General features: G+C 38.4%; 1 protein-coding gene across 1 annotated transcript in view; it reads left to right on the forward strand.

The window, feature by feature from the left end:
- Nucleotides 1-1,848: 1,848 nt before the first annotated feature.
- LOC119731394 (EGF-like repeat and discoidin I-like domain-containing protein 3) overlaps nt 1,849-22,998 on the forward strand; it is a 52,298-nt gene continuing 31,148 nt past the window's right edge. The window contains exons 1-2 of the mRNA XM_038204565.1: nt 1,849-2,197; nt 21,508-21,642. Coding sequence (XP_038060493.1) covers nt 1,849-2,197; nt 21,508-21,642 — 484 coding nt within the window. The remainder of the gene's footprint in view (nt 2,198-21,507; nt 21,643-22,998) is intronic.

Here is a 22,998-nt window from a genome sequence, read left to right on the forward strand (position 1 = left end):
AATTCCATCCATTTCTGAAAATTACAGCAAAAGCAAATGATGTATATTCCCTTTAAGTTTGTTAATATTAGTCTTGACAAAACGATTTTTAAGACCCAGAAATGTTCAATCTATGATGCCTTAAACCACCCCCCCCCCATTATATTAACCTGGTGACGCCGGTGTCCCCTCCTCATCTTGACTAGAAATCGCCATTGTGGGTGCGTTTCAGACGGGTTACATCAAGGGTTACGCGTACTCTGTGCTGAAAACAGTACAGGGAGTATTAGCCGCTTTGGACTTGTGTCTGCTGGCTTCACGCATCAGTGAAACTATACAATAGTAATGATAGCAGGGAGCAGGCAGTTAATCGTTGGGCCTCCTTTTGTGCATTTCCTCGGAATTGCTGCGTTATAAATGAAAGCAGCTTGCATTTACGCGACTCGCGCGAGCCTGGTGCCACCAGAGAAAATGGCTGTTGTCGGATTAGTCTATATAATAGAATACATAGAGCTATATTGAATTACTACAGTGGTAACTCGCTGTACAAAGTGAAGCCTGCTGGGCGGATCCACGTTTGTGCACAAACAAATGGAAAACTCGAAATGTAGTACAGCTTTAGTACGGCTTGAAAAACGATCCCTTTACAACATGGCTAAATAGCGTCACTTTCGGGCCCAATTGCATCCACAATGCTCAGAATTGGAAGTCCCAAGTCCAGGCCACAGGTGCATTGCCATATCTCTTCAATTCCCCAATTCCATGGCTCTCAGATCTAGATCTAGATCTCTCTAGATCTAATATAAAATATTTTGAGGGTACAACTTTTATTCGTGAGCTCGGCGGACGGATATTTGGCCTATTTACTGGTGTGCAATCATAGGCTGTGTAGAATTACAAAGTGAAGCCTGCTGGGCAACCTCGTTTCCATGGGTACGATCTTGCTGCGCCATGTTGTTTACCATCATGCCTTGCGCGATCTTAACCACTGGAATTGTCTCATTTAAATGTGTCATAAATTGGCACATTTAAACTAGGACTGCAGTCGATGTATCTAACGCGCGACGCCATGTTTAAAATGTTCAAAGTTGTTTTTTTGAAGAATCAATCCTTTCCAACACAATTTTTTCGACGTTGCGTTATTTAGCAAGGATTTATATTAAATGCACGTACCTCTTTCGTCCCTTTACAACCGGGCGAAAAACGAGGCTACCGTAATCCATATCGTACAGGCATCGCGGAAGAAAAAAATGTTCGTACGCATGTTTGTACGTGACTTGACGTGCATAGCGCGCGAGCGCCCTATCCGGTTCGTTACATAGATATTCTATATCTTAGAGAGCGAAACGCTTGTTCATCTATTTTGTAGGTGTGAGATTTCATCTATGTTTTGGACCCGGGTTAATGATTGGTTTGAGAGGACTCTTAATTTAAACATACACTTAGACGATGAGGCTATACTTTTCGGCATAAGTTAAAAAAAATATCGTGGATTGCTCTCAACCTGATCCTTATTTTGTGTCGTTTTCACATTTATAAGATGAAGATGAACGATAGCAGATCATCCCTTGCACTATTGAATCTTGATTTAAAACGTTATTTTAGTTTGGAAAAGTACATCTCGATTACAAATGGATCTACTGCAAAATGTCATACAAAATGAGACTCCTTTGAAGTACTGTGTCAAAACTAACTCTGTATTCCAAATGTATTATAGGTCAAGATATTTTGCGGCATTGCTTTGGTTTCTTAAGTAGTTTCTGTGTAGCTTAGAAGTTGCTTTGAGGTTGAATAACACATTTCTTCCAGGGGAAAACAATAAATAAATTAAAAAAACGAGCGTCACATGACATTGGATTTCGCTCTGTCATGATCGTCGATGAACCAACTCCAAACAATATCCATTGTTACGGTTACCGTGGAAACTATGTGACGACAGCAAGCGATATCCCAAACATTAGGCTCATCGTGCCAGGGAGTGGTGCTCTGCCCGTTTTGATCGCAGATATCAAAGTGAAGACCTGCTGGCTGGTCATGAAAAACCCGCGTAAAATGTGGGTCTTCAGTTGGACTCTGTGGCTTTTTAGTTCCTTCTTTATTCTACCTGTGCGAGGGAACACGTGTAGTGCCATGGTCCAGGCTGCACCCGGTGATGATCTGACCGCACTTCGTAACAAGGCTTTCGCGTCTTTCAGAGCCCAGTGCCGTGGTAAACGAGGTAAGTAATTCTACTCCAAAATTAATATTTTAAAAGTGCAACTATAGCAAGATGTCTTACAGGGAAATCTAAGAAATGTGGCGGTTGTGCCAAAGTACTAACTTGAGTTTTTTTTATTGCAATCATTTCATTGCAAAACCAGATTTCTAAAATGATCTGTTTGCTGACGTTTTGCGATCCGTATGCAAATTAGGAGGCCACGTAACTATAGTGTTAGTCTCTATATCAGAATTAAAGTCGAGCTTCATCTTATCAAATACACATTTAAAGGACCGTGCAATGGAGTTTTTCCCATGATTCGAACTTCTTAAAATGCAATAACTTTTGTATTCAGGCTTTTCCGCCAACTTTGCAGATTGGCTTTCCCGCCGTCAACTGAAAAGCAATTGTTTTTCTTCCAATTTTTTTTTGGTTTTTGCTTTTGTGCATAGTTGCAGAAAAGTCTTCGTCTATAATTATGCGTCAAGGAGGGCGCTGTAAGATCACCCGGCTTAACATCGTATAGGGGTGCACCCAATCTAATAAATGTCCAATAGACAACAGTGTAAATGCCCATACTTCAAAATTCTTTTAAAAATACTCAAAACTCTCACATGTTTTCACGCTGCACAGAAAAATGATGATGAACATGTCAAATTTCATTTTATTTTTAATTTTTGTTGGGTTGACCGATGACTTTTCGAGACAATCTCATCCAAAGAAGCCGACCCCTAAAATTAGTGATATTTCCCAAAGTGAAAAAGTAGCCATCTCGAAAAGGGATCCCTCCACAACATGGCTAAAAAAAGTCCGGGCCAGAGGTGTATTGCCATATCTCTTCAATCTCCCCATTCCATGGCTCTCAGAACTCTCTAATATGGACGAATTTGAGTGTATAACTTGTATTCATGAGCTCGGCGGACGGATATTTGGCCTATTTACTGGAGTGCACCCATAGGCCTACTTAAAGAAAACCGAATCCGGCATAATATCCACTAGACATTTTTCTACGCATTTTCAGCTAATGCATTGCGTAGCGACATGAACGCGGCTCTGCTTTTTCACAGTACATTGCGCCGATAACCATCTTTTCACGTTACGTTCTGTGATTTTTATCACAGTTTTTTTTTAAGCAAACATGTCATATTATTATTTTAAACGTCACTAACATTGTAATGAGTGTGGTACGGGGCCTGTAACTTCACAATTGCTAGTTTTTTAAAGCTATTTTAATATACCCACCTTTTCAGATGAGTATACAAGACCATGCTTATTAACTTCTTGATCTTCATAATATGTCTGGGTCTAGTGTGCTTTATGCACTATCATACTATGTCTGGGTCTATTGTGTACTTCGTGCAATATCTTATTCCTGGTGGCTGTGTCATCTTTTAAGGTCAATTTTATCAATTTTATCAATCGATCTTACTTTATTATAGTGTAGCAATTTTTTCATTATGTTTTGTCATTTTGGCTGGTGCATTACTTTTGCCTTTGTCTTTTTTATATAAAAAAATGCTCTTTTAAAACGTACTTCATTAGTGTGTCAAATTAGATTGTGTCAAATTAGGTTTTAAGATACAAAATCATTAATCCAGGTCACTTTTTTTTGAACTAACCCAGTATAATTCAAGTTCACACAGTTATATTTGGTCCTTCATGAAAATGCATAGACAGATACGCATCTTTCACACCTTTCAATTGTCAGACTTTTTTATTTGACAATCTCATTCCTGCAGCCGATTTCATGTCACCTTATGCGATGACAAAGAACACTCGGGCCACCATTTATAGTGTACGTTGCGCAACATTTCAGTCACGAGAATTTTAAGAAAGTTTCTCAGTGCGTAAGTCTGTGGATTGCTCAACAAATTATGGCATGACGCATTTATTTGAGGCTGCTTTTACATTGTACTTGTGACAGAATTGTAAGGTCAGGGGCGGATCCAGCGGGGGGGGGGGAGTTGAGGGCGCACGCCCCCTTTCCTTCAGATAAAACATTAAGATGTTCTCCCCACGTACAAACGTGGTTCAAGGTTCAAGGTTTATTTATTTCCACAGCATCAAATCTATAAATGACATAAAATAATTGCATAGCAGAAAAGAATTACAAATAATACAACACAACTGATATTTTAGAGACACTGCAGAGGGGCCCATTAAGAAGCAGAGCTTTTAAGCATGGGCCCCAGACGGGCATGCTCATTGAGCCCAAACCAAGGGAAAGGAAGTAACTTACAATAAACACTATTAAATGGTCAGTCAAACGAGGTAGGGCTCAATGAGCATGCTGTATTTAAAGTAATTACATAGAAAAGCAACATACCTAAACACAATACACATTCAGACGTAAACAACAGACAAACAAACAATACAATACAGATCATTTTAACTAGTCAGGTCAGCAATGAGCAATAAAATAATGGATATTCTACAATCTACATGTAACAACATATATCTACTAGCATGAATTAATAATAAGTTTGAATTAAGATTGATTTAAATAGGCGTTTAAAAGTGGAAAGATTGGTAGAAGCTTGAAGTTGTGTAGAGAACGAATTCCACAGCTTGGGTCCCTTGTATTTAACAGTATTTTGAGAAAGAGAGGTACGACTAAATGGAATATAAAAATTAGAAGCTTGGCGAGTCCAATGAGAATGAATTTCACTTCTGGCTAAAAATACTATTAATGGAAGATGGTAAAGTATTGCGAGAAGATTGATACATTAAAGACCCAAGCTGAACGTTATACATATCATTAAGTTTTAAAATTCTATGTTTTATAAAAAGGGGATATGTGTGTTCATAGAAGTCGGCAAAATTAATTACACGCAAGGCTCTTTTCTGTTATAGAAGTAGTCTTGTAGCAGAACTACTACCGCAAGCAAGTAAACCATAGTTAAGATGAGAGACACTTAGGGTGTTATAAAGAGATTCCAAAACATTTACAGGTAAAAGATGCTTGATTTTGTTAATACACCTACGTTTCTTGCAATGATTTTACATAAATGATCAACATGATTTTCCATGTTAGCCCTGGGTCAATAAACAAACCAAAACATTTACAACAATCAGTTTTGATAATTACAGAATCATCAATCATAATATTACAGGCTAGTTCACTGACAAAGTTACTGAACAACATGAAGCTAGTTTTGGAAATATTTAAGGATAATTTATTAAGTCTGAACCAACTCGAAACAGATATAAGTTCGGTGTTAATTAACAGTGTCAGTGAGGTAATTGAGGTTGCCATGGGAAAAGAATAAACTAGAGTCATCAGCAAACAATATAAAAGAGAGCAAGTTAGAAGACTTTGTAAAATCATTACTATATATTATAAAAAGCAAAGGTCCTAAAATTGAGCCTTGGGGTACTCCGTGTGTAAGAAAACTAGAGTTTGAGTTTAAGCCATTTATAGACAAATATTGGGTTATGCGTGCGTATCGGCCCGATACGCTGGAATTACATATGGCACTATAATCGTAAAAAAAAAAAATAGTTCATCTTGACATGCTAAATCTTGACGAAAAAGCCTAAACTATTGACGCATTTGTGATCAAAATGCACCAAAGCCATGCCACTGTTCGCGTATACGATGTTCCGTGCGGCATAGCATGGCAGTGCAGTGCAGTGCCATCGCCATTCACTGGTAGGACTGGAACCAGTGACTAGACCTACATAACGTGACAGGACGAACTTGGACCGTAGAAAATACCAAATATTTAATAAACATCGATGAAGAAGGAGAATTTATTCCAATTAATTCCCAGAACGTGATCTTTCTTTTCTGTGTATGTATTTTCCATTAAAATATATTTATAAGGAGATTGTTCCGCTCATACGTACTTGATACACCGTTAGCGTGTTTCTGAAAAAAAGTTCGGCCACAGCACGTGGGTTCGTTGCCGAGTCCGCTGCAAATACACAGTGCAGGTATGCACACTGATAGTGTGCCGTGTGCGCGAGGCGATATACGGCCACTGCTGGCTGGCGGCTGACGGTGACTAACGTTGAGCATAGTGGCGTGGAGGACTTCAGTTCCCCATTATTTTTAAGAATCATCCACCTTAAATATATGTTTTTCATATTAGGTGAGGCAAGTTTTTATCACTTTTGATGGACAGTCTCGATTACTTTTGTGGCGCGAATGAACTTTATTAAGGCACAAATTATGCATGATTCCTTGGTATGCTGCATTATTTCAATCAGCACAAAATATTTTTTTGACGAAATAAAAATAAATTCCGACCTAACGACCCTAATTTTTGGAAAGTCATGTAATAGGAAGCAGAATTTTGTTTTTTTTTGCTTAATTTGTTTTAATCTGAAACTTACTTTTCATCCGAACTTTTCCAGTTCAGAAAATTGTTATGTTTGTGAAATGTTTATTATATTTTTATTTAAAAAAAAATGTTATCTATCTCCTCTGAATTTTGAGGAAAAATCTACCTCAAAGATCCCAAGATTTGCTCTAAAATGTACCAAAGAGCTTCTAAAGTTCACAATTTTGGGACCATAAGTCGGCCCCGAACCCCACGCCGTGGCTTCGCACGTTGGTGTATCACGACAAAACTTCCCCTACAGGTTTAAAAAAAATCACGCCCTTCCACCCTTGGAAGATCCTGGATCCGCCCCTGAAGTTACCTCACATAGATAGTCAGCTAAAACTATTTCCAAATGGTGGGTAGAGGTGATTCATTGATTGTTTCACGAATGAACAAATCATATGCAAACATCCGTCGTATATTATGCAGATTTTAGGCCTATATTCCTCCAAGATGTTTAATTTTTTTACAACGTTGCGCAGCTAGGCCAAGTAGGGCTGGAACCGTTGCCAGAACATGAGCAACTCTTTGCAGATGACCAAAACGACTGAAAGAGAAAAAAATTCTAGGTAATAAATAATCAGTGCTATGGTCGAGTCCACCTCATCCGAGTCCGAGTCCTTGGTATCCTAGTCCGAGTCTGAGTCCGAGTCCTTGTCTCCGAGTCCGAGTCCTTTTGTGAATCTCAAATACACATCATCGTGGATGAGAACTAGGACAAAGTTGATTGTTTGACCCCTTTTATACAAAGCAAAGGTTAAAGGTAATGTGTAGTATACATTTTAACCAAATTCATAAATGATTTCGCCCTCAATATTTTTAAGTGAACTTCAGGATTTAAAAGGCTTTTCAAGTGTAAAAAACTTAAAATATTGAAATCCCAAATTCCGATCCTCTTTAAAAAAGATGTTGCTGGAAAAAATGTCACTGCTTGTACTCAGAATGCATTGCAAGGTCACAAGTATGAAAATTATGTTCTGGCTTAACTAAGATTTAAACTAAAACATGTTCATTACATCTTTGACACATAAGCATTTTAACATGCGGGAAGATAAGCTGGCACGATGGGGACGCATTATTATACCCCCATGACTGAAAATGCACTCCACTGGTGCACTTGATGGGGTATACAAGTAAAATATTTCACAGAATTGTAACGCCTACCACAATGGTTTAAAATTTTGGGAGGAAAGAAAAGGTCCCCCCCCGCAACTGGATCTATCCCATCATTTGCGAAGTTCATCAGGCTTATACCAGGATTTCTGTACACGCTGCAGATGACGGATGAAGTTGGAGGTAGTTCCATGAACACTTATTTCAGAAATCGTGGCTTTGCAAAAGTTACAGTTTGCAGAATGTCTCTTCTTGCCCGTTTTGTGGCCCGAATACTTCTTGTGATTGGTAAATCCATACTTGATCACTCGCGAAAGCACTGATTTGATAATATCATGTCGGCGCATATTATCATACCACATATTATGTGGTATGGAGTGGTAAGTCAGCTTCCTCGGCAGTCGACAAGAAGTTGAACACGTGTTGCCAACGATCTGCGGGATGATCGGATGGACTGCTCAGTATGTGCGCGTGCGTGCTGCGTAGGCACTGCGTGCGCCCAAACCTCGAACTTTTGCTAATTGACACATCGTTTTGCAAAGGATTTTCATTTAAATTCTAGCGCACGCAATATTTTAGCAGATAAATGCATGAGAATGTTCGCAGGGTGTACACATTGAAAAAGTGCTGTACAATATAGAAATTTAACATTTAATCATGTCATGCAAGCCACCAGGCCAGTGAATGTGCCAGTTATTAGGCACAGTCTCATTAGTCTGGTTCTATGGCGTCGTTAAGCCCCTGTCACACTTTTGCATATCCCAATACCTTATGAGTTCCTTATCAAAATTTTTCAATACGCAGCCGTACGATCAAAAACGTCGAATTTTTTTGATTACTTTGACATGTGCGACGCAAATCTAGCGAACAAGTAACGAATTCAGCGCATCCACTGCGTATGAGATGCGTATGAGTTGCGTATGCAGTGCGCAAGTTCGCCATCTGTGCGTTTCTCATAAGTTACGAATAAGTACAACGCGCTGCCCACTCGCAGGGCGAGCGGTACTAATTCGGGCAATACGTCGGCATTCGATATGAGTTCGTTCAGCGTGCGTTGTATCTGCGCTGCAAGTACGCTGTGTATACGTCCAATATAGGAGGTCAGCGTATTACCGCGTATGAACGGCTTATCCCCCTTGAACACATAGCGTAATCGTACCGCGCTCGACCGATGCGGGACCGATGTGCTGCGTATTTATAACTAAGGGCCCTGTCACACTTCTGCGTATCCTAATTCCTTATGAGTTGCGCATTGACTTTTTTTCATACGCAGTCGTACGCACAATACGCACCTCATATGCATCTCGATCGTTTTGTGTAGGTTTTATGTACGCAGGTATACGCATGGTACGGCCAAGTACGCTGGATAGTTTTTGGCATGCACAAAACTACGCTGCGTACGCTGTTACGCAGGTCATAAGTTATCAATACGCAGCGCATCGGTCCCGCGTCGGTCGAGCGCAGTACGAGTACGCTATGTGTTTGTGAGGGATAAGCCGCTCATGCGCGGCAATACGCTGACCTCCTATATTGGACGTATACATAGCGACGTATTGCACGAATTAGTATCGCTTGTCTTGCGAGCGGGCAGCGCATTGTACTTATTCGTAACTTATGAGAAACGCACAGATGGCGAACTTGCGCACTGCATACGCAACTCATACGCATCTCATACGCAGTGGATGCGTTGAATTCGTTACTTGTTCGCTAGATGTGCGTCGCACATATGTCAAAGTAATCAAAAAATTTCGACGTTTTTGATAGTACGGCTGCGTATTGAAAATTGTTGATAAGGAACTCATAAGGAATTGGGATACGCAAAAGTGTGACAGGGGCTTTATGACCTGCGTAACAGCGTACGCAGCGTAGTTTTGTGCATGCCCAAAACTATCCAGCGTATTGTGCCGTACCATGCGTATGCCTGCGTACATACAACTTACACAAAACGATAGAGATGCATATGAGGTGCGTATTGTGCGTACGACTGCGTATGAAAAAAATGTCAATGCGCAACTCATAAGGAATTAGGATACGCAGAAGTGTGACAGGGCCCACGTATGTTTCAGCCGCTCATTTAGTTTGCGCGCATGCGCACTCAAAATATGAAATATGATAATCAGCAAACATGGATGCCTGCGGTCGCAGTTTGACCCACTGAAGTATCGGTCAACATCACGCTTGAAGAACTTTGATTAATTTTTCTTTCCACGTGGACAGGAATTTAAGGCAATCAAAGTCACTTTTGCAAACCTTAGCGCAAAAAAACAGAGAGTATTTGATGCATTTTTTTTGTTTTTCCGTGTCGTGTAGTACGAAAATATTGGGTCACAAATTCAAAACAGGCGACAGTTTAGGGGATAATTTTTCAGTTTTGCCGAGTAATTGTAAACTTGTCTTCACTGAAAAATGGTAAAAGATGCCATGGAAAGTGCGATGTTTAAATATCATTTAAGTCGGAAACCGTTTCAATGAGAAAAGTAAGGTCTCACGTTATACGTTTTTTCGTTGAATGCAACGTTAGTGTGCACGTACCTGTACACAGACCCTGCGGGAATCTGGCCCGTAAACATGGCTAGCCACGCGCCGCGCGCGGCGCTCCGTTTGTAATCTTTCGACGCGTTGGCAAATAAATGTATACATTTAACTGAAACGATTTACAACTGACTGGTTCCCGCCCCTGAAATGCAAGTACGATCACAGAGGGCACTGGGACCAGTGTATTTGTGCACGAAGCTTTCAAAATGGGTTTACTCGAAAAATGACGATTTTTATAAGCTACAGGTTTCCTTCTTACATCAAATCACCTGTAAAATGATAATAATGTATCATCCTTTCCGATGGTACTACGGCTGATCTAAGGTAAACCCGGAAAATTGTCAAAATGTGTAAACCAAAGTCAAAAGCGAAAGATTTTTTTCCTTTTCATTTTTGTACGTTTTTTGTCCATAATTATTGTTTTTTTTTATATTTTAAAAGGTTTTTAGCGCCGTTACCACACTGTAGAGACAATTTATATCTTTGTTCACTTGGTCTACTGATAATTTTTGGTTTGAATCATCTTTTAAGTACGTTTGAGAAGGATACATTTTAAGACATGAAAACCAGACAATCGTTCAGTGCGTCGTCTGTTACCGCTCTTTGCAAGCCGACGACGCGGAGGAAACCATTGCGCATGCGTGAGAAGACGAACTAAATGCACGCACGGTCTATGGGGCTGAAACATACGTGGGCCCTTGGGAGTCTTTCATCAAGAAACTGAACGGGCACTCGCAGCGGACGTCCGTGCCTACACCGAGCACAGACAGTATCCGTATCACACAATATGGACCCGTACGAGTTCACGTCGCGCAGGGCTAGCTACGTACGTAGGCGAGGCGGCGCGTTCACTCAAATGTACACTGCCACTATCCGGCGTTAAGGCTATTTACAAATGAAAAAATATAAAATTCTAGATGATAAATAATCGCTAAAATGATAATCAATAATCTCTGTAGTGTACACTGCCACTATCCGCCATTAGGGCTATTTACAAAAAAAAAACACCACTGCACTGCCACCTCCATCCGCCTTTATAGCTATTTACAGTAGAAACAAATATAATATTCTAGATAATAAATAATTACTCAAATGTACACTGTCACCATCCGCCACTGGGGCTATTTACCAAAAACAAACTAAAATCATCAAAATGTGCACTGCCATCTCCATCCGTCATTCGGGTTTTTTACAAAGGAAAAAAAAACAATAAAATTCTAGATGATAAATAACCACTGAAATGCACACTGCCGCCTCCATCCGCCATTAGGGCTATTTACATTTTTTTTTTCTTTTTTTTTTTAAATTCATCTTTAGTGTTGTACATGTATGATTAAAGTGTTGCAATATAGCGGTCGAGTACTAATAGAGGGGGGTGGTAAAGTCCAATGTCAAAATATGAAGACGCCCATCTGGGAAATGGTTAACACCATCAATACAAGACTGTTGACACCAAAACTAATGCTGTATCTCTTAAATAACCCCTTGAAATTCCAAATTAACCCCAAAATGGCCCTTTTTCTGGCTATTTGAGTATTCTGCTGTTCATACCCTGACTAGTCATGTTGTAGTAACGATGAATAAAGACTTATTATTTCAAATTGGAAACATTCAGGCACAACAGCATATGGAAAGAACTCAGAAAGATGCTTAGCTTGAGGTGCTGCCTTGAAAGTTTAACCCCTGAAAGAGGCAACAGGAGCATTGCTTGGTGTGTTATACACATGCGTAATAAGGTGAATGACTTTACAAGACTCCGAATGTTATGGAGGTGGATTTCAAAGCAGGTCTTTTGCTTTTTTATGAATTTTTTTTATAAACATTCCTGTATTATTCGTGATTGCACTGATAAATAAGTAAGCTGATTCAATTAATATGTATGGAATTACTATGCCATCTTTAAGATGAAAAGACGGACATGGATGGACATTCTTGAATCATACTACATGTACTTTCTTTCTTATGATTAATCCATCTCTTGTTCCCTTATTCAATGTAGAATTGGTTTATTCAACACTAAAGCAACCTATTTTATTGATGAAATTGAGATGCGACTTGATACATGTTCATAACAAGGACACACATTTGTGATGAATTTCTGTTCCTGTTATAAAAATGTATGAAGTCTTGAAGATGTACATCCCTGTAGTTTGAAAATACCAACCGGTAGAGGTTGAATGTAAGATTGACCAGTGGAATCCTGAGAAATTTATCAAACTTGGTGGACAATGTTCTTACCAGGACATGGGATGTAGAAAGATGAAAAAGCATGACAGAGTACTTCATGTATCGACTTCTGTCTATGGTTCTCTTTAAATGTCGCACTTTAGTTACCTTTTGTGTGGAACGACCCCTAGGCCTATGTTTTATACAATCATTTACATGTATATCTACATGTATGCCCCGACTGTCTGTGGTATTTAGTGATATTAGTGCATTAATAATGTTCATAATAATTATATTAATTTGTCAGTTATGTGCTCATCTATGAAAGTCTTACTGACTTCAGTGGTGTGTTCAATATAAACTATGTCAAAGCTATTAAATTGGGGGGAAAAAGCATTCATTTCGCAATAATACTCACTGTCCACTGTGCGTGCAGTGCGAATTTATTTTTTTTTGGATGGGGTGGGTTTTTTTCATGCTAGATACCCACTTCCTATTATACAAAATATCCCTCAAATGACCCAATGCATCACCTCTGAAGTGGGCACAATCATATTCCAACATTTTGATTTGCATCCCAATTATCACCCCGTTAGTACTAACGTAATAATTTATTCCAAGTTGCACTTGACCAAATATAGGTTTTCCCAGCCAATTTCACCAAGTTTTCGTTCAATTTAACGCCTGGCTAATTCGATTTAGATTGAAATTGAAAGATCGTGCAGATCGGCATTCGACAATCAAAAAGAATCCTTCAATTTCACTATCCGAGCATTCTATCGCCTTGTAGCTTCACTCGTCCCTATCAAAGACGCATTCATATTAAAATTATCGTGTTGTTCATTCAATGTCGTCTAAACCATTAGTAAGGGGTTGATTGGGCAATCGTTTTCATTAATGGGCAAACATGTTTTTCATTTTGTCAAACATCTTTTAAGACTTCATACGTGTCCGTATTCCTTAGCGTAAATCATATTTGATGACTTCAAACCGTAGATTGACTTTCCTTCTTAATGAAAGGGTATGTGCAAGGAATTTTTCACATGAAATCTTTTTGTGCAACTCTGTGAAATGTAAGAAAACTACACATTTGACAACACTTTTTGGGTTAATCTTATTGCAAATGTCCACTTCTTTAAACATTTAAAAGTTTCCATGTTTTTCCGGACTAATGCTGTTACTGTGATGTCATTTCAGGAAGACACTCAGTTTAGGGTTTTTCTTTCAAATTATTCATCCAAATTTGCTAATTGAAAACATTTGTGGGAAAGGGTTGGTCATTGGCTTACTGCCATGTACTGACACATCATATAATCACCAAATTAAAGAATTTTATGACAGCAAAATATTCTAGCAACTTTTTTTGCTGAAATAGCCGTGTTTTCTAATGAATATGAAACTTTGCATTAGCATAAAAACGGAGAAGGCACCAAAAACACCCATCAAAATGAAAAATAAAACTTGCAAATAAGGTTAAATGTGACACAAAGATGTATTTTCAAGGTTTGCATTGAAATCTTTGCATGGGCCCTGTGAATATGGTAAGTGTTCGGTCAGACATACGCAAGAAAACATTTAAGAAATAACGCAAGAGAAGTGTTCCCGACGGTACAACCATTGCCAAACATGCGTCACGTGTCCCGATGTCTTACGCGTCAAGAAATCGTCAACGTAAAAAAGCCCCTTGATCAAACGTTTTAACAAGTAGAAAAGATCAACAGTGAAAAAGAAATTATCTTTAGTCCCTTTCAATTCATTATTTCGTTGCATCTTCTTTCCCTCATATCAGTTGATTTGTAACATTGTAAATTTTACAGTCATCAAGATTTTTTTGTGGGGGGGGGGGTAGAAATGAACCTCGGAGAAAAATAGGAAAACAAATTGATTAAAAATCTTACTGATTTAATGACCAAACGATGAAAGCGATTGCCCATAAACGAATAAGAAACGAAAAGCATGGTTATACGTTATAAGCGCACAGATGTTCGCTAATTTGAATGCGTCAATCGTCAAAAACGGGTTGCAAAGACTTTATTTAAGATTGCTACAAGTTAAGTCTTGAATGCACCAAAACGAAATAGGCTGCTCGAAAACGAAAACGAACATTCACAGCAAAATCTTGGCTGCCTAAAAATGAAATTGAATGAACCCCAAACGAAAAAGAAACCGCAATTGGACCACATGTGCAAAACTCACGCGAAATTGAATGGCTGATAATGAAACTGATTAGAAAAATTCGGAAATTCGCCGGTAAAACCTATATTAAAGTAATCAGTTTATGAAATGTCTGAAAGATGCATATCTTTGCACTGATAATGTCTTTCACTCAGATTCGAGAAGTATCATTTTAGTAAAAAAAACTATAATATGATTTACGCTGAGATAACTAAGAATTTTATAGGAATACAGATATGCAGGAAGTTAAGATATGCTTGACAAAATGTTAAATATTATGTTTGCTCATTAATGAAAATAAATGTCCGATCAACCCTTACTGTTGGTTCAGACGAAATTCAAAGAACAAGACGATACTTTCAGATTATTTTATTCTTTTTGATTGTCGAATGACGTTATGCGTGATCTTTTCATTTTAATCTAAAATGAATTAACCATAGGTGTTAAATCGAATGAAACATATATTATAGGTTTTCCCGAATTTTTCTAATCAGTTTCATTATCAGCCATTCAATTTCGCGTGAGTTTTGCACATGTGGTCCAATTGGGGTTTCTTTTTCACTTTGGGTTCATTCAATTTCATTTTTAGGCAGCCAAGATTTTGCTGTGAATGTTCGATTTCGTTTTCGGGCAGCCCATTTCGTTTTGGTGCATTCAAGACTTAACTTGTAGCAGTCTAAATTTAAGTCTTTGCAACCTTTTGACGGTTGACGCATTCAAATTAGCGAACATCTGTGCGCTTATAACATATAATGCTTTTCGTTTCTTTTCGTTTATGGGCAATCACTTTCATCGTTTTGTCATTTAAATTAGTAAGATTTTTTAAACGATATTTTTTCCTATTTTCCTCCGAGGTTCATTTCCCCCCAAAAATCTTGGCGACTGTAAAATTTACAATGTTACAAATCAACTAATATGAAGGAAACAAGATGCAACGAAATAATAAATTAAAAGGGATTAAGATAATTTCTTTTTCAGTGTTGATCTTTTCTATATACTTGTTTAAACGTTTGATCAAGGGGCTTTTTTACGTTGACGATTTCTTGACGTGCAAGACATCGGGACACGTATGTTTGGGAATGGTTGTACCGTTGGGAACACTTCTCTTGCGTTATTTCTTAAATGTTTTCTTGCGTATGTCTGACCGAACACTTACTGTATTCACAGGGCCCATGCAAAATTTTTACTGCAAACCTTAAAAATACATCTTTGCGTCACACTTAACCATATTTGCAAGTTTTATTTTCCCTTTTTGAGGGGTGTTTTGGTGCCCTTCTTGTTTTTATGCTAATACAAAGTTTCATATTCATTAGAAAACATGTGATGGCATTCCAAGCAAGATTAATGTGACACGGTTATTTCAGCAAAAACAAAGTTGGTAGAATTTTGGATATTTTACTGTCATAACTTTTTCTTTTTTTTGGTGATTATATGATGTGTCAGTACATGGCAGTAAGCCAATGACAGAACACTTTCCCACAAAAGTTTTCAATTAGCAAATTTGGGATGAATAATTTGAAAGAAAAAACCTAAACTGAACAGTGTCTTCCTGAAATGACATCACAGTAGTGACAGCGTTATGCCGGGAAAGCATGGAAACTTTTAAATGCTTAAAGAAGTGCACATTTGAAATAAGATTAACCCAAAAAGTGTTGCCAAATGTGTAGTTTTCTTACATTTCACAGAGTTGCGTCAAAGAATTCCTGAGAAATATTCATTGCACATACCTTTTAATTAAGAAAGAAAGTCAATCTTCGGTTTGAAGTCATCAAATATGATTTAGACTTTTAAGACTTCATACGGACACGTATGACGTCTTAAAGATGTTTGACAAAATGTAACATATGTTTGCCCATTAATGAAAACGAATGCCCTATCGATCCCTTACTAATGGTTTAGACGGAATTGAATGAAAAACGCGATACTTTTAATATGAATGCATCTTTGATAGGGACGAGTGAAGCTAAAAGGCGATAGAATGCTCGGATAGTGAAATTGAATGATTCTTTTTGATTGTCAATGTCGATCTGCGTGTTCTTTCAATTTCAATCTAAATCGAATGAGCCAGGCGTTAAATTGAATGAAAACTTGGTGAAATTGGCCGGGAAAACCTTTAATATGATTGTGTATTTTGTTCATTGTTTATTTTGTTAAATATGATAATTTGGTAATGTGATTCCTGATGACGTCAAAATGACGTGCCCTCTGTATCAGGGTTGATTTTCGTTCCACGTCTCAAGTTCCTGCTGAGAACAGATTGAAGAAAAGTCGCTGAGAATGACGGTCCGGGAAAAAGAAAGAAAAGCTCGTACGATTCTAAATCGGTGGCATTTTTAATGATGATTGTGCACTTAAATGCAAGGCCAGTAGAATCAGAATTACAAGAGACTGACTGAGACCTCATAGTGTGTACATCCATGTACATCTTCCTGATCCGAAAGTAACAGGGAGCAATGATATTTGGAAGAAGTAAAAAATGTTCAAACGATATGAGACAGGGAGGCACTGATAGAGGGGGTAATTCAGTCGTTCGTTAATGAGTATGAAGACAATCATTGGATCAATGCCTTTTAAAGTATGAAGAAGTCAGCCAAGAATAGGCCCTCCTTTTCAATAAAGGTTTTCTCGGAGAAATTCCGATTTGTTCAAATCAGTTTCATAATCAGCCATTAAATATTGCGTGAATTTTGCACATGTGGTCAAATTGGCAGTAAGCCATCGACCACAAATGTTTTCAATTAGCAGATTTTGGATGAATAATTTGAAAGAAAAAACCCTAAACTAAGCAGTGTGTTAGGCTTCCTAACGGGCAAACATGTTTCACATTTTGTCAAACATCTTTTAAGACTTCATACGTGTCCGTATTCCTTAGCGCAAATCATATATTTGATGACTTCAAACCGTAGATTGACTTTCTTTCTTAAAGGGTATGTGCAATGAATTTTTTCTCAGGAATTCTTTTTGCGCAACTCTGTGAAATGTAAGAAAACTACACATTTGACAACACTTTTTTGGTTAATCTTATTGCAAAGGTGCACTTCTTTAAGCATTTAAAAGTTTCCATGTTTTTCCGGACTAACGCTGTTACTGTGATGTCATTTCAGGAAGACACTGTTCAGTTGAGGTTTTTTTCTTTCAAATTATTCATCCTAAATTTGCTAATTGAAAACATTTGTGGGAAAGGGTTGGTCATTGGCTTACTGCCATGTACTGACACAACATATAATCACCAAATAAAAGAAATTTATGACAGCAAAATATCCAAAATTCTAGCAATTTTTTTTGCTGAAATAGCCGTGTAACATTAATCATGCTCGGAATACCATCACAGGTTTTCTCATGAATATGAAACTTTGCATTAGCATAAAAACGGAGAAGGCACCAAAAACGCCCCTCAAAATGGAAAATAAAACTTGCAAATAAGGTTAAATGTGACACAAAGATGTATTGCATTGAAAACTTTGCATGGGCCCTATGAATATGGTAAGTGTTCGGTCAGACATACGCAAGAAAACATTCAAGAAATAACGCAAGAGAAGATTTCCCGATGGTACAACCATTTCCAAACATATTACGTGTTCCGATGTCTTGCACGTCAAGAAATCATCAACGTAACAAAACCCCTTGATCAAACGTTTCAACAAGTAGAAAAGATCAACAAGGAAAAGAAATTATCTTAGTCCCTTTCAATTAATTATTTCGTTGCATCTTGTTTCCCTCAAGTAACTTTGTAAAATTTACAGTCGTCAAGATTGGTTTTTTTTTTAGGAGGGGGGAATGAACCTCGGAGAAAAATAGGAAAAAATGTCGATTAAAAATTCTTATTAATTTAAATGACCAAACGATGAAAGCGATTGCCCATAAACGAATAAGAAACGAAAACTGGCATGGTTATACGTTATAAGCGCACAGATGTTCGCTAATTTGAATGCGTCAACCGTCAAAAGGTTGCAAAGACTTAATTTAAGACTGCTACAAGTTAAGTCTTGAATGCACCAAAGCGAAATAGGCTGCCCTAAAACGAAAACGAACATTCACAGCAAAATTTTGGCTGTCTAAAAATGAAATTGAATGAACCCCAAATAAAAAAGAAACCCCAATTGGACCAGGTGTGCAAAACTCGCGCGAAATTGAATGGCTGATAATGAAACTGATTAGAAAAATTCGGAAATTCGCTGGGAAAACCTATATTCAAACTCGTCCATCAACATCCATTTAGTGCACTTCCAATGTTTAATTTTGTCTTTTGTCAGACAATTTCTAATTCAGTTCATACAAGCAAATTAAAACAATGATTACACGTTTTCGTCCCGGAGTATTCGATCTCGTCTCGTCTACGCAAAACCTTAGCTTGTTATTCAGAATCAAATTCGTCTAATTGATTTATATAAGACGAATTCGATCTCTGAATGCTACCATTCGGAAACAGCTTAGATGAATTTGACCTGTAATGTCGAATATTCTCGACCCAGTGACTAAAGAGGGTGACCAAACTTTGAAATTGAATGGTAAATGACTAATTTAAGTGGTTTTCTTTAAGCATGTGAAATTTTTCTCGGACGAAATTGAATGTTAGAGTTGATGAAATTGAATGAAAATGTTTTTAAATAGCCGGGAAAACCTATAGTTTCTTAGACCGTAACATTGCCAAGGCCTTTTTTGTAATATTTTATCCTCTCATCAATTTGATCATAAAGTAAGACTCGTTCATTTATGATGCAGTTACTCCGGGAGAATACACAAAAGAGGCACAACCATTAATTGCTAGCCTTCTACCTCGTCTTCTTGCCCAAATGTCAATTAGGCATCGATAAAAATAAATAAATTTAGTCAAATTATCCATGACATTTCAATTGTGTAGTTCACTGAAAAGCAGAGCCAACATAAAAAAAAACCCTGAAAGCGGATTACTCCATGAACTTATGTTTTTTCATCACAGAGTTTTGGTAACCCTTGGGGTAACCCACCGGATACGCACCAATGGCGGCGATTTCTAGTCAGGATTTGGAGGGCACAGCTGCGTCGACAGACGAATCTCCGGGGGGGGGGGGGGGGGGAGGGAGGGGAGATTGCCAAGTAGGCATATTAATGGTTCGAGCTTAGTGGTAGCCCGCTAGCCAAATGCGAGTAAATACAGCGGCGGGCTAGTCAAAGCACTTGTTACATTACAGTGTAATAATTCGTTTGTCTTGTTAATGACCAATACTTTTATAGGGAGATATTTCAAGGGGGAATTAACTTAAATTATGTGGTATAGTTTAATGTTTGTAATGTAAAGTTGAATGTATTTTAATATTTTGAGCACAAAAACCACGACACCTTCTATTGTATGCCACTGTATATAAATGGCAATCAACCAAATCAATCAATCAATCAATCAATCAGAACTATTAAAGTCCCCCTGGCGAGTCATAATTATTGAAATAAGGCATGCAACTTTCTCGTGTATTCGTGGATTTTAGCGTTTTTAATGGAAATTGCGGCCTGAAATCCCCGAAAATGTCATGTTTTGGATTGATTAATACTTATCCTATTTCAAAGGTCTGGTTGAAAGGGAACTATAGGTTTTCCCGGCGAATTTCCGAATTTTTCTAATCAGTTTCAATATCAGCCATTCAATTTCGCGTGAGTTTTGCACATGTGGTCCAATTAGGGTTTCTTTTTCATTTGGGTTTCATTCAATTTCATTTTTAGGCAGCCAAGATTTTGCTGTGAATGTTCGTTTTCGTTTTCGGGCAGCCTATTTCGTTTTGGTGCATTCAAGACTTAACTCGTAGCAGTCTGAAATTAAGTCTTTGCAATATTTTGACGGTTGACGCATTCAAATTAGCGAACATCTGTGCGCTTATAACGTATAACCATGCTTTTCGTTTCCTATTCGCTTATGGGCAATCGCTTTCATCGTTTGGTCATTTAAATTAGTAAGATCTTTTAATCGATATTTTTTCCTATTTTTCTCCGAGGTTCATTCCCCCACTCAAAGAATCTCGTTTTATTATCTTAATCAACTGCTTATTTTCTCGTTAAACGACTTTTTTTTTTTTTTTTTTTTTATCTGGTTTAAACGACTTATTTATCTTATAAATAAATATGTCTCTCGTTCAAACGAGCCTAGGCGCACTATTAAAGTGAAATTCGCGCTACTAAGGTGTTCCCCATCTGCCCTCTCACATCTCGCATCTGGTGTGGATGACCTGACCTTTGTGTCGCAAGTTGTAATATGCAAATTTGGGACAATTATCATCTCGACTCATGCAAACGCAATTGGCATTTAGGAAGGAGACGAGGCAGGCATGAGGTTACAATCAAGTAAAAGCTTTATGTGGCCTCTCTGGGCTCCCTTACGTTTTGTACTAAATAAATGTAGTCGGGCACCATATGCAGACGTTGTTGTAATTTTTGTAATTGTGCGTCTGGCAGCCAGACTGAGGGAGTGATGGTCATGTATCTGGAACATGTAAACGCTTTTTAATTAGCGCAATTAGCAGACTAATGACCAGCGTGGCAGCTCATGCACAATGTCGATATCGCTGTAGTGTGTGGTCCTACGTTACCGTTTTCTCTGACTTTTGTCTTGACTATCCAAATTTCGTGTATTTAGTATTTTTGACACGTCCGGATGTTTTTCTTTATCTGTTGACATAGCTTCTTGAAGTAAAACAATCACACCACCAATATGATATGAGAGATCAAACTAAAGAAAATAGTATAGACAAAAATACATAATTTTGAAGTTAATCGTGTGCTACTTCATTCAACTTGTTTTGTGATCATGAATGCACCCGCCATCAGTAGTACCGATCGATAATACGCGGCAGCGACATGCAAATGGGGGGACTCAAATGCGTCCCTGTAACGGCGGGCAAGATAGAGGGCTCCCTTTCATAATTTTAATTGACATTGGAAGCACTCTGGGTTGCGGAAAAAGACCCATTACTATTTTCTTTTTCTTTTTTATTAAAATGGGATTCGGTACAAAACCTGTTCTCGAAACAATCGCACATTTTTCCTCAGATGACGTTTCTTGCTCTGTGGAGGGACCTCTCGGGATGGAAGATGGTCGCATCCGGGATGAACGCATCACAGCTTCGTCTTTTTGGCGAAACCTCGCTAGCCACGCCCCATCCAGGGCCAGGCTTAATACTCAAGGTAAGCATTTGTATTTCAGACTAACCACGTTATACTTCGTACAGCCATTTCAAAGGAAAGACAGTTGTTTAACCCTAAAGGGCCGGGCGGAATCCGCCCCCCCCCCTCAACTTTTTCCGCGATAGCCTTGAAAAAAGAATGTCGCGACCCGAGCTGTTCGTCTGACTTTTTAGCTACGAGCCTTGCCCATCTTTTGATACCAAAAACATTTTAAAAAAATTCCGAAGCAAACTGAATTTCCCCATAAACGTAGTGTACACAGAGCATTCGTGCATATGAATAATTAATTAGCCATAATTCCAAAATCCTTTGACCTATAGTCATGAAATTTCTTGGGTATGTTCATGGTAAGTGCATGTACTGAGTTTCAAAAATTTTCGTCACTCGATGGCCGACATCTTAGGGGGCTGAGAGATGGTCCAAATAACCTGGCCCTTTTAGGGTTTAAGGGATATTATACGGCCTGAAATTCACGAAATTATTATGTTGTTAGGGATGTTTCTTTTTACTATTTCAAATGTATGGTTGAAAGGAAACTAACCTAATGTCTTACCGTTCTTGAGAAAAGACGGATGAACAGTTGTTTACATCGCACGCGGTGGACTGCTGTGGCATACATATACGCATTTCCCGCCGTTTCCATTCAATGTACAGTTCAAGTCGTGTGTGTCACAATACACAAAGTACCAACACAAATGTTGTTTCTCGCACGTCCGCATTATACAATACACTGTGTCATGCCAGATTCACAACTAGCACTCAACAGCTCTATTTTTGAGACTCACTATTTTGACACCCAAAATTAGTTGTCGCATGGTTCACGCAAGAATCACACAAAAATAACCAGTTTTAAATGATGGTTGTGTAGACGTTTATGTCTTACTATTAAATGCTCTTTCCATTTAATATAATTTCATTAAAATACGTTTTGTAGCCCAATTGAGCGCATTCGCAATGTCCCTTCAGTTGCACAATTCACTGCTCGATTTGTGGTTGATTCGTAGTAACCAAATCCATTACGACTGTGCACTAAAAAAAACGTGCGGACGTCAATAGTCGAACGATATCGGCAAAATGTCATCAGGAAGTTATATGGGTCAAGGGTCCCTGCTGCGCATTGTGATGCGTGCAGCTATCGTACGCGTAACCAGCAATACGACCGACCACCAAAGCGGTCCTGAAGAGCCGACGATACCATGGGCGTCGCTGCAGGGGGGTGGAGGTGTCCACAACCCCCATTAGACATTTTTGTCGGTGAAATCATGGTGCTGTCGGCCAAAAAAGTGAAGAATAGAGAAAGACGTAAAAGAAAGAGAGAAGAAGAAAATATTGAGAGTGTAAATAATAGACACCGTT

Source organism: Patiria miniata, unplaced genomic scaffold, assembly GCF_015706575.1.
Source record: "Patiria miniata isolate m_02_andy unplaced genomic scaffold, ASM1570657v1 HiC_scaffold_23, whole genome shotgun sequence".
In the NCBI taxonomy this organism is placed as follows: Eukaryota; Metazoa; Echinodermata; class Asteroidea; order Valvatida; family Asterinidae; genus Patiria; species Patiria miniata.